The sequence below is a fragment of the Lissotriton helveticus genome, chromosome 4_1 (assembly GCF_964261635.1).
Source record: "Lissotriton helveticus chromosome 4_1, aLisHel1.1, whole genome shotgun sequence".
Lineage (NCBI taxonomy): Eukaryota > Metazoa > Chordata > Amphibia > Caudata > Salamandridae > Lissotriton > Lissotriton helveticus.
In genome coordinates this window covers 1,813,862,724-1,813,875,287 of record NC_136063.1, presented here as the reverse complement: position 1 = coordinate 1,813,875,287, position 12,564 = coordinate 1,813,862,724, and the positions used below count along the sequence as shown (strand labels likewise).

Genomic DNA, 12,564 nt, shown 5'->3' with positions numbered 1-12,564 from the left:
AATATCAATCATCCCTGTAACAAAGGCATCCTTGCACCATGGCACAAGGGTGTCTGTTTTAACACACAGCTGCTGTTTGTGCACAGGCGCAGGAGTGAAAGACCGGAATGTCCGTTTCTTGTACATATACGTAATTCCTGCCATTTTATTTTGATGCACAGCAGGAAGGCTTACTGAGCTGCCCTGCATCAAAATATAGTAAATGAGGCCCATATTGAGGGCTTACCAAGAAGATACAGGGGTTTGGAGCATACCAATTACTTACTATTGGTTGGCCATTCTGCTAATCCCATTTGCATGTCTTAACAATGCATGCGTTTACAACACATCTTTTAACCACACAGCCATTACCACATAATGCTTTTACTACACATTGCCTTTACAACACAAGCTTTTACCATGCATATGCCTCTACCCCTACCCACCCCGTACCATGTTATATCCCTAATCATCTCTGAATCCTAAAAACATCTTTATCACCGAATACCCTTATCTACACCTAAACTCTAAAAACACCCTTACCACCCAATTCTCCTAACTAAAAACATTGTTACCACAACACCACCCCTCCCCACTCCTAAACCTTGAGAATACCCTTACCAACCAATACCCCCGCCCAACACTAGACCCTTAAAACACCTGCACCGCCTAATACCCCTAGACATTCCTAAACCCTAAAAGCACCCTCACCACCCAATACCCGTACCTTCCCCTAAACCCTAAGAACACCCTTACTACCCAACACCCCTTTCCACCCCTAAACCTTAAAAACAGGCTTACCACCCAATATATATATATATATATATATATATATATTAGCTACTGGCGGTCGCAGGTAGGTAGTTATAGTTCAAACCTAGTTTCCATAGGAAAAGTGTTTTTTGACTTGCCAATAACTTTGGGGCCATATGACGAATCTTCACAACATTTTCAAAACTAATTGTTCGCTCAGTTTAGCTCCTGTGTTGAAAGTATGGGGGTGATTCATTAAGGGGGGGGGCTGAGAAAAAAGGGGGGTCCAAAACGTGTTTTCTCATGCTAATTTCCATAGGAAACTTTAGAAATGGCTACAGCCTGAACTGCTGAACTGAATTACACCACATTTTGCAGAGAGATAGCTCTTGGTCCAGAAATCACGCCTTTTTAAAAATGGTGTTCATCCGTGAAGCAGTTTTTGAGATATTCAAAGATTTACAGATATCGACATTTGAAAATTGTGAGATCTGATTGGCTGAGCCCTCCTGAGTACAAGCTTGCCTTTTATTGGCTGCCAACACTTCAAACGAGGAAGTGTTTGCAGCCATCTTGTGATTCAGTATGGAGGGAGAAGGAAAAGGTGAGAAATGCATTCAAAACAAGAAAAGGGGGCAGGGTAAAAACACCCTGACACCCCAGGCCTGCTCAGGGGGTCCCCAAAAAGCTTTTTTTTCTTTTATTTTTTGGGCGGAGTTGCGCCGGTGCACAAATCTGTCAGAAAATTTTTAAAAACGAATCGTGGGCTCCTGCGCTTCGTTTTTTCAAAGCTCCAGGGTGGCCAGGTCCTGAGGGCAATTTCATTTATGTAGCAGGGGACCGCGCAGTCCCGGGGACCGCCACCTCCCCGGAGCTTTATTTAAATAAGAGTGGGGGGCCATGTGGGACCCCAAACCCCTAGGACAGCCACCTCCCCGGGGCTTCATTTAAATAAGGGCGGGGGTCTAATGGGCCCCCCAAGCCCTGGGGAACGCCACCTCCCCTGGCTGTAATTAATAATTAGTGTGGGGGGCTTGAGCCCCCCCAATCTGCCCCGTGGACCAGCACCTCCCCGGGGCACTCTATATTTAAATACAGTGGTCAGTTATGGACCCCCAGGCCCAGGGAACCACCAACTTCCCAGGACTTTGCAAACATTGGGAGGGGGGGGCCCTCCTGGAGCCCTTGATGGCCCTGGGGACCGCCACCACGCGGGGCAGGCTCCTGCAATGTCCCACCCCCAGGACATTGCTGTTTGCAATGACAGGGCAGGAGCACGGCTGTTATTGCAAACTCTGCTTTGCTTCATTGAAGCAAGAGCAGAAAACCCGCTCTTGCTTCAACAAAGCAAAGCAGGATTGCTTTTGAGCGAGGGGGGCTGCATGTCAGTAGCTCCCCTTGCTCAAAAGCAATGCCGGATCCCACAGGAGGCGGGGAGCCGGAGGGACCATGGGGGCATTTGGGCTCCCCAACGGTCCCCAAAGGAAAGGGCCATCCTGGGGGATGGGATCCGCGGGGTGCAAATTGGCCCATGGATGGGGCGCCATGCGGCCCACTTCCCTATAAATTAAATAAAAAAAGGGCCAGCCCCGGGGTAAGGGTTCCCCGGGGCCAGAAGTGGCCAGAGAGAGGGGCCCTCCTTCCATATGAATACATTTTAAAAAGGAGGCTATGCCCCGGGGGATGGAGTCCCCGGGCCCGAAATTGGCCCAGGGAAGGGGGGCCACGCTGCCCTCCTTCCCAATAAATGAAATTATAAAAAGGAGGCCATACCCCAGGGGATAGGGTCCCAAGGGCCAAAATTTACTTTGGGTGGGGTGGCTCCACCGCCCCCTTTCCATTTCTTCTAACTTATTTTTTTTTAAGGGGTCAGGCCTTGGGGGATGGGGTCCACAGGGCCCCAAAAAAACTTAAATAAGGGGGTCCACACAGCGCCCCTTTAAAAAAAAAAAAAAAGCTGACATCTCCCTTTAGGCCTGCCCCCTCCCTGCACCACTCTGCAGACGAGCCCCCTGGCATGTTGTAAATTGGGGAATTAATTCCCCTTGAATACTGAGGGTCCTTGGGGCCAACTATCCCACCAGATACCTCCAGTAAGCTCCACAGAGCTGGATTGCTGAGAGGTGGTCCGAGGACACGCCCCTTTTCCCACCACTCTGCAAACGTGCCTGTTGGCGCACTGCTGTTTGGGCAATGAGGTCCTCTTGTGACCTGAGGACCTCAGGACACAAGTGGACTTCATCCTCCGAGCAGCAATGAGCTAGGAGCCGCATTTGCAGAGTGGTAGGGAAAGGGGCGTGGTCTCGGACCGCCTCTCTGTAATCCAGCTCTGTGGCAGTTACCAGCTAGTTGGCCCCCAGGGGCCCTCAGGATTCAAGGCGACCTAATACCCCAACCCAAAACGCACCAGGAGGTGCGTCTGCAGAGTGTTGGAGAAAGAGGGCGTGACCTGGTGTAAGAAGTTAGCAATCCTGCTGTGTGGGACTTACTGGAGGTAACAGGAGGGGTAGTTGGCCCCCAAGGTTGACGTTGGGGGCTAACTACACCTCCTGACATAAGCACACACTTATCCATGCAGCCACTGTCACAATCATTTGCTGTCACATATAGTCACGTATATACTCCAACACTTACAAATACTGCCTTTCACAGATGTAGTTATTTACACATATACCACAAACACATCCATTCACTCACCAACACAGCTATACTTACACTCACTCACCCATACACTACCTAACATACACACTCATAAACAAATACACCCAGTGAATCACCAACTCACATATCCATGCAGGGAGTCACCTCCCCCCCACCCACACAGACACTCAGGCACCCATACAGGTTCTCAGACAACCAATAATTCTTCAATATACATTTGCATATATAGATATAAAATTTTTGAACTTTTTAGAAACAATCAGTCACTGGATGATGTCATCAGTGATGTAATCAGTGATGTGATTTGATATGTCATCAGTGATGTCACTGAGAATGTCATGAGTGATGAAATATATGACGTCATCAGCACTGCATTACGGGGGCGAGAGCTATAGTTAGCTCTACTAACTATAACAGCCAAATTTCTCTGGTTTTATACAATTGAGATGTCCAACTAACTATAACATCCCTAAAACCCATGTTTTTTTCAGTGAAAAAAAAAATATATATATATATAAACACACTTACCTTAGATATACTTACCTACGTTGCGATGTAAAGTCATGTATTAAGGATAAAGGCTTGCGTTGAAGATGCAATGCGTGGTAAAGGACTTGCGTGGTAATGGATTAGTGATAAAGGAATTGCTTTGCAATGCCTGTGTTGTAAAAGCTGTTTACCCTCCTTTGCCTGCTCTTGATTCATGTTTAAGCTTGTTTGTATTGCATTTGTTAAAATAGAAACTGTGCTAACAAATGACTAACATCACATGCATCCACATACAAGACACATGCCACATGAAAACACTGTGGGTATAGCAGTACCATCTAGAGAAAGTTACAAAAGTTTATTTAAATGACTTACATAATCATTCACTGGCAAGTCTTCCTCAGTGAGGCTACGACCATGGCGCTTACTCCCTGGCTTGACTCGGTCTTGAGTATGCATTTCATGGTCGGTATTCACTTTCAGTGGAATGTGATCGGCTGCTTCAGGTCCTTCCTCAAAGTCCATAAATTCAGCAACTAAAGAAGCCAAAATGAACACGGAACAATCAGCTCTTTTGATGATACAAGCAGAAAGCTAAATAGTCATTTTTGCATCATAAATCTTCACCCATTTTATGTGACTCAGTGCAACGTCATTTTATGTTGCTTTGCGTATGTTATTCTGCAATGTTCTGCTGCTTACTTTAGATATGTTGACAAATGCTGCTATATTTCCAGCCAAAAAGAGCACATGCCAGGAAATATCCTGCAACAAAACATTATCACTACCTAACTATGGCAAAAACTGGGTCTAAACTTAGCACTCACAGTACTCAATATCAAGGGTTAAGCACAGGTTCACTTATTTATTTATTTATTTATAAAGTTTTATATAGCGCGAACGTGACCCACGAGGGTATCAGAGTGCTTTACAATATAGTAACATAAATGGATGAGGTGTTTTACATACATTCAAAAGTGTTAATTTGTGCAAAAGAAATATAAAATATAAGAATAACAAACATAGAGGACCATGAAACAGCAGGACGTAGTACAATAGACAGTTAATGAACATTAGGTGATTGTGCTAACATCTATAACGCAGTTAAATTCTAAGAATGAACGCAAGAGGTATATTCATGTCACTGTTGCTTTACCTTTTTAGCATCTTACAGGGATGGCTGGTGTTAACTTATCCCGCAAAAAGGGTTATAAAATCCTAGCCATATGTTCAACAATAAAGATACCTGTTTTATACATGTCAGCGAGTGAAGGAGGGTTCCTCGCAAGCTCACATGTGTATGGTGTTGTTTTACTTTGATAAGAGTAGGATTCTTACATGATGGGACACACGCTCATTTCTCCCTGTAGTGAGTTTTGTTGTTCACCCTGACAAGAATTGTGTTAATTATTTGAGTTGGAATTTTGCCACTCCCTACTAATAACCCATTTTCTTACAAGTTGATTGCCATAATGGTAGAAAAGAAGATGTAGACTGAATTTGCAAAAATATGGATTTCCAGTGACTTCCAGTAACCAATGTCTCAATTTTACATGAATTCCATTTGAACCAATGACTACTCATCCACACCTCTATTAAGAATGGTTTTAAAGTGTAAAGCTGATAGTAATGGTCAGGGGGTCAGAATCCTCTTCAAATGGAGGAGTATCTGGGTGTCATCTGTATTGTTAAAGAAATGTAGGCCATAGGATTGGATGAGTCTAACCAGAGGTACATTAGAGTCACTGCCCAAGCATACACAATGGCACTGAGGTATGGGAAGAATTACCACCCTTCAGTCACAATCTGTAAAAACCAGGAGTAGAATAATTTTATCACCAAGCTATACATGCCATGGTCTGTCAGTGCTGTTTGTTCCCCATTGTGGCTACTGTTTGTTAGTAGGGCAAGTGCCGTGTATTCTTCTGTGCACTTTTCACTGTTTTCTGGTTGGCCAGGTGTCATGTCTTCTGCCAGGCACTTTTCATTGTTTTCTAGTTGGGCAGTGTGGTATCTGTCTCTTGCTTATGTCATTTGGGAGTTCTATATTCTATGTTCTGTAGTTGGGAGACTGAGGGAGCTGGAGAGGAGAGACAGTTGGAGGCGGGAGTACTTACTTTGGAATAAAGCTCATTTATTTTTCTTCACTTCTACTCTGCGTTTCTTATTTGGAGCTTACCACAAATAAGTGATGACTGATGACCCTTACACTTTTGGGGACTTCATCTCCTACACTGATGGATTTATGACGCATTTTCCGGTTTGTGTCTCCAGAGGAGAGGTAGTGTATTATTTGACATATCTCCTACAACTATCCTTCTTGAGAATACACTTCTTCTGTATTGAAATATAATTTTTAGTGGGTAAGGATTCTTGGACATTTAACATCTGCAGTCCAATTAATTATGGATTTTTGCCATTTCTTTTGTTCCCTGCCAATTTCCTTATTTTTTTTGTTTGTCTAACTAAAAAATGTTACTGGACGGCATGCACCCAGGGCCCACGACTGTACTGTGGGCCCTGACGCTAGCTTCTCCGCATGCTCAGTCATTGCATGCTTGCGTCATCTTCATTGAAATTTCTATGCGTGGCAGTGGTGTGCACAACTGACATACTTGTGTGCACGCACAGCTCCAAATGCACTACGACTCTCACAGCGAGCTCAGCTTCGTGACATGCATTCAGTGATAATAAAGTGGATGCTGTTCCTTTTTCATTCAAGGTGAAGAGCATTCCCTATAGTGTTAGGGAAGCTGTCAAATGGGAATTGGATAGGTTGTGTGGTGAACCAGTCATTGAAAAGGTGGATGCAACGGAGTGGTTGGCTCCCATCGTGCTTGCTTGGAAGCCCAATAATGAAATCAGGTTGTGTATTGATTTGAGAGAACTTAATAAGAGAGTGGTTGAAAACAAATTTCCTATTCCCAACATAATAGAAAGGTAACTCTTTTTGGTGAAAGGTGGTACACTACCCTGGATCTCACCTGGGTATATCATCAGGTCAAACTCCCAGATCGGTATAAGGATTTCACTTCGTTTATCAACGACTTTTGGTATGTATCGATTCAATCGCATGCCTTTTGGTCTTAGTTCCGCTGCCTCTGTGTCTCAGAGGCTGATGACAAGAATGTTTGGCAAAATGGAGGGAGTTCTATTTTTTCAGGATAATATTTTGATATTAAGATGTGACAAATAGCAACATTTGGGTAGGATCATGAAAGTGCTTGACATTTTAAGTGAGGATGGTTAAAAAGTGTGAGTTTACCCAGGGGGAAATAGAGCATTTTGGACATGTCATTTCGGTCAATGGGGTTAAGCCTAAGGATGATCCTGTGAATGCAACATGAATTTATCGAGACCAGAAAGAAAGGAAGATGTCCAAACATTTTTAGGGATGATAGAATTTTTACTTTGGATTTGTGCTGAATTTTGCAAGTAGGAATTGTGCCTTGAGAGGACTGTTGAGAAAAGGGTGGATTTTGAATGGATTGAACAATGTGAGGAGGAATTTTTGGATGTTAAAGTAAGTTATAAGGAAGCTCAAAAATTGAGTAGTTTGGTAGCAGGTTTTTTATGCTCCGTCTCTACTGATGCCAGTGATAAGAGTGTTGGGGTGGTATTGAAACAGGTGCAAGGTGATTGTACAGTCATCGTATCTTTTGACTCCAGGGCGCTGAAAGGACCAGAGTCTAGTTATTCCACTATTATTACGGAGGCTCAGGCAGTATATTGAGCTATAAGAAAATGTAACAAGTTTTTATGGGGCAAAGGTTAAATGTGTACACCGATCACAAACCTTTGTATATAATTTTTGAAAAAAAGTGATTAGATTCCATATCCAGTCGCACTTGCAAGTGCATTGAGTCATTGCAGGATTTCTAGTTTAATGTGAAGTATGTGCCAGGAGTTTCAAATAAAACAGCAGACTGCCTTTCGAGAATGGTGATGTCAGTTGGTAGTGATGCCAAGACTGAGGATTGGTTGGTGGATGAGGACATCAAAGTATGTAAAGTCACTGAAGAGAGCATTTTCGGAAACTCGATAGTTAGATGAGTTGAGTGAGGACAGTATATTCTGTGGTGTGCGAGAGCTAATACTCAAGGGAGGAGCGTGTGTTGCGTCCAGTGATGCAAAGTATGTGATGATTGTAAGTAAACAATGGGTTGGTCATGAGAAACCTAAGGTTGGTACGTCCGGAGGTATTGAGAAGGCAATTAATAGACTTAACACATGCTGGACTTCTTGGCATGAAAAAAACTAAAGAAAGGTTGAGAAGTGATTATTGGTGGAGAAGGATGGATGCACACATTAAACAAATTATAAGAGAATGCGTTGAATGTTCTTTAAGTGACAAAACAAAGAAGGTGAGAACGCTCCCCATGGTATATAAAGATGTTCCATTAGTACCATTGCCCTAGACATTAGGGGTCCTTTAAGTGAGGGATCCATGTCAACTTATCTATTTGTGCTAATTGATCTGTTCTCTAGATTGCCTGAAGTGGCGGTTGTATCAGACATTACCACAGTGTCAGTGATTAGATTTTTAGAGAAAAGTTTCCTCAGCAAGATACTGAATGATAATGGAGTTCAATTTACATCTTATGCTATGGAAAGGTTCCTGAATGATTGTTGTATTTTGCACGAGAAATGTTCACTCTATTATCCCCAAACCAATGGTATGGCGGAAAATTTCAATAGACCTTTGAAAGAAAACTTGCAACTGGCGAAAGTGTGAGTTGTGGAGAAGGACTGAAAGCTTACAGGTTCACGATTCTTGCAACAACTGGCCAAACTCCATTTGAATAATTTCACAGGAGAAGGCCTAGTACTATAGTCTGTCTCTTTTGGATGAATCAGAATGGTGGTCAAAATATGTTTGAGTGGTTAGAACTCATCCACAAGATCTTGGATGATTATGTATTGATGGAAAAAGACAAACACGTTTAAAAAATGAATATATGACTTGAGCAAATGGGTTTTGAATGACAAAGCGGGAATTGGAGAGTGTGTTGCTGTAAAGCTTTCTATTAGTTGCCTTAATCATTCTAAATTTACCAAGCATCTCAAAGTTGTTAAATTGTGTAAAAACACGGTCAAATTGGAAGATGGACACAATTGCAATCTGAAACTTATTGCTGTATTTGTCTAATGAGAGTATGTGTTTTGTGGTGGTTATCACAATGTCATTTTGTTGTTCCGTCATTTGTGGTAATGTGTTGTTGCCTCTGCCTTTGTCCTATTGTTGGAAATCGGGCTTCTTAGCAGATGCTCCCCATTTTTTGCCCAATTTTGGACTGCTAGATGTAGTTTTTTTACTCTGTGCCCTGGACCTGCTAACCAGGCCACAGTGCCTGTGCTCTTTTTCCTAAAAGTTATGTGAATTGTGTTATGTCAATTGGCAAGGTACTTTGCTCCCATATACGCCCCTAGTATATGGTACCAGTGGTACCCAGTGCAAGGGTGGTAAAGGGGTCACCAGGGTTGCTGCACTTGTTTTGCCACCCTCTGTGACCCAAGTAAAGGTGTGTCTGTAGGCCTACCATTGCAGACCTGCATGAGCAGATTGTCTGCTCTAGAGTGACTCTTTACACACCATGTGCTGCAGACACTCACCACTATCTTAATGTAAGTAAGTCACTCTTAAGGTGGTCCTCCTAATCCCAGGAGGTTGAGTGCATTACATTAAAGGTGTGGATATATATGTTTATGCATATATATCCCTACAGCAACTGTAAAGGTTTTCCTGCAAGTGATCATCAGTCCATAGAGTAGCATGGGCTGGCTACCGAGAAAACTCGAGGTAGCCAGCTCCATCATGGAACAACTGAATTGTGTGAAATGTTGGTGTCAAACACAGTGCTTTTTCACCCCAACATGATTCTCATGTCGATTGTGAGCTGGTATGCATAGGAGTATCCCCATAAGTGGGTTCCCTCCTAGGAGACAGTGACACAGTGCCTTAATTGGCTTTCCGGAGCCATTTACCACCAAAACAAGAACCTGCCCTCCTGGCGGGATGTGCTATCACTTCCCCAGTAAGGAGACAAAAGCCTGCACAGGAAGAAGGTCATACCTCCTCCCTCCCAGGATGGTTAGTGTTTGCAGTCAACAAGACAGCAGGCCCCTAAGACTTTCACTGCCCTTGATGTGTAATATTTTGTCTTCCTCTCAAGTACAAAGCCCTTAAGTCACCTTGTCCAGTCTGACAGGTGGAAACATTATTCAGGCAGGGTATACCTCCAAAAGAGTAGCCACACCTTTAGGGTGGACTAGAAGGTCTGTACAGCCAAGGAAGGGTTCTGCCATGTTGGAAGATCCGAAATAAGAGGACTCTGAGTAGATATATGACGTACACCCACAGGATGTTGTCACTTCAATGGCGGATTAGCCGCAGGGGCCAGTAGCTCCTTGACCACTGTCCCTCATGCCCTTAACACTCCCTAAACTTGGATTTAAGAGGCTCCTTTGACACCAGAACCTCAGTTCTAACTTTGAATGCGAGAAGGGGCACAAAGAAGACACAATCATCGACAACCGGACATTGGACCCTGCCGCAGCAAAAAGAGAGGACAGTTAAGTGCCCTGAAGAGACCATATTCTGTAACCCCGTGTTCAACATGAGTCCGTGGCAAAAGCTCATTGCTCCCAGCAAGAGGGACTCCAGTGGACACCAGACAATGAAGCAGACATCCCTGTATTAGTGGGGCCAGTCCCCTGCAAGTTTCAGGAAAATTGATGTGCTGCTTGACAAGAAATGCAACCCGCTGGCTGTGTCGAGAGTAAGCCCAAAGAGAAGTGGTGTCCTGCAAGCCCAGAGTGGTAGTTAAGCTTCCACCAAGTTTCAAGCCGCTACTCCACTACTGTCAACCTCCAGCTGCCTAAGTAACTGTTGACTACATGTGCTGCAGCCAAGGCTTGGTGATTGCCAGTTGGGTGATCGACTCTTTAAGTGACATCTCCAGCCTGAGAGCAACTCGCAGCCACCGACGTCGGAAATGACCCCACTGCTGTGTTTCTGCATCCTGAAGTTGGAGCTGTCAAGTGTGGGGTCAAGCATCTTTGCTGCGACCTTCCCCCTTGATTGACAGCTGCCCGCTACCTCTGCACCCGGAGCTATGCAGTAAGGTAGAAGAAATCCAGCTGTTGAACCTGGGTCCTAGGACCCAAGACAACTCTACTCTCCGTGGGTAGAGTGGAACCCCATCTCCAAGTGTGGTTGGTGTCAAGTGTTGCTAGTTTGCCAGTTCCCGTGTATAGCGTTCTGTACCACCTCTGTAACCGGACTACCAGAGCAAGGTAACAAAGTAATAACTGTTGGAACTTGGGCTAGGGACCTGCATGACCTTATCCACAAGAAGCTTTGTTTTAACTGACCACGCAAGTGACCGAGTTTCACCTGTGTTTTCTCACATTCAGTTCAATGGGGCCAGTTTGAAAGATCTACTGCATTTATTTTTGAACACTTCAAAAATCCAAAACTGACACAAAGTTCATTCTGGTGTCTACATTCATATAAAAATAAGCTCTATTTTTATAAATTGGTGTTGATTTTCTTTCAAGTTGTCTCAATAACTTATGCACCATAATGGTACTGTAAAATGTTTTATACATGTTCCCCCAGTGATGCCTAACTGCTCTTTGCCACACTACCAGGACTGTTGTTGCTGAATCCAAAGATCAGCTCTGTGTATTGTGAGACTATTGTATGGTAAGTCCTCCCTGCCATACCACCTAATATTCCACTTTGCAACACCGAAGTGCGGAAATAAAGTACTTGTAAATGCCCTTTGTGAATTCCCAAAGTAATAAACTTAGACCAAACATCTAAGTTTACCTTTGTGAATCGATCCCATAGAGTTTTAAGAAAGCTTTAAAGGAAGCGAGGAAGATTATTATTTGTGGGAAATGAGGTGGGGAATGAGGTGGTTGTTACTGATACACAGGTCATGGGACAGATTTATTAAACATTGGTACAATGCAGGGCAGCAGTCACAGTTGCTGCACTGTCTAAGAGAAAGAGAACTGGACAGCATCATATCTACAAAGAGTTGGTGCCGCTGCTCTCTTCTCAACTGCTGGCACTGCCTTGTGCCACAGACACACCTTTTCACCACAGTTCAAAGCTGTGTGCCTGATGTCCCGCATAGGTCTGTTCTGGACAAAACTTCCAGTACAAAATACTATGTTCAGACATATTTTAAAACTTTTCCTAATTTATGTGCTTTACAGGGCAACACAAATGCAAAGTTTCAAAGGTTTGAAGATAAAAAATACTTCTACTTAGCACCTGCCTCAAAGAGGTATATTTATTTGGCACTAATCCCTGTCTTCCAATGATAATAGATAGGGCTTTGGGGAAAAAACCATGAGTGGTAGCCTGGGAAAACCCGCAGAATGTCCTTTTGATGTAAAATAACGCATCATGGTGCTTAGCATCTTTCCAGTGCCAATTAAATTTTGCTGTGGCAATTAAATAAGAAGTCAACACTTTGCATAGACTTTCGCCACTTTTGGTGAATCTGCACCTGTAAAAAGAATTGATACATCTGGCCTTAAATGTCTGAAAAGGTGATGGACAGGCTGCAAGAAAGCAACAACAACAAAATGGCCTATTACAGGGATACAGCTGCAGCTTCGGAAACAGGAAGCGAAGTTTAGCAAAGGTATGAGCTGCAACACTGA

The 12,564-nt window shown here is 43.6% G+C and overlaps 1 protein-coding gene across 1 annotated transcript in view; it reads right to left on the bottom strand.

The window, feature by feature from the left end:
- Positions 1-12,564, bottom strand: part of TNMD (tenomodulin) — a 580,658-nt gene that overhangs the window by 181,524 nt on the left and 386,570 nt on the right. The window contains exon 6 of the mRNA XM_078688431.1: positions 4,258-4,418. Within this exon, the coding sequence (XP_078544557.1) occupies positions 4,258-4,418 (161 nt within the window). The remainder of the gene's footprint in view (positions 1-4,257; positions 4,419-12,564) is intronic.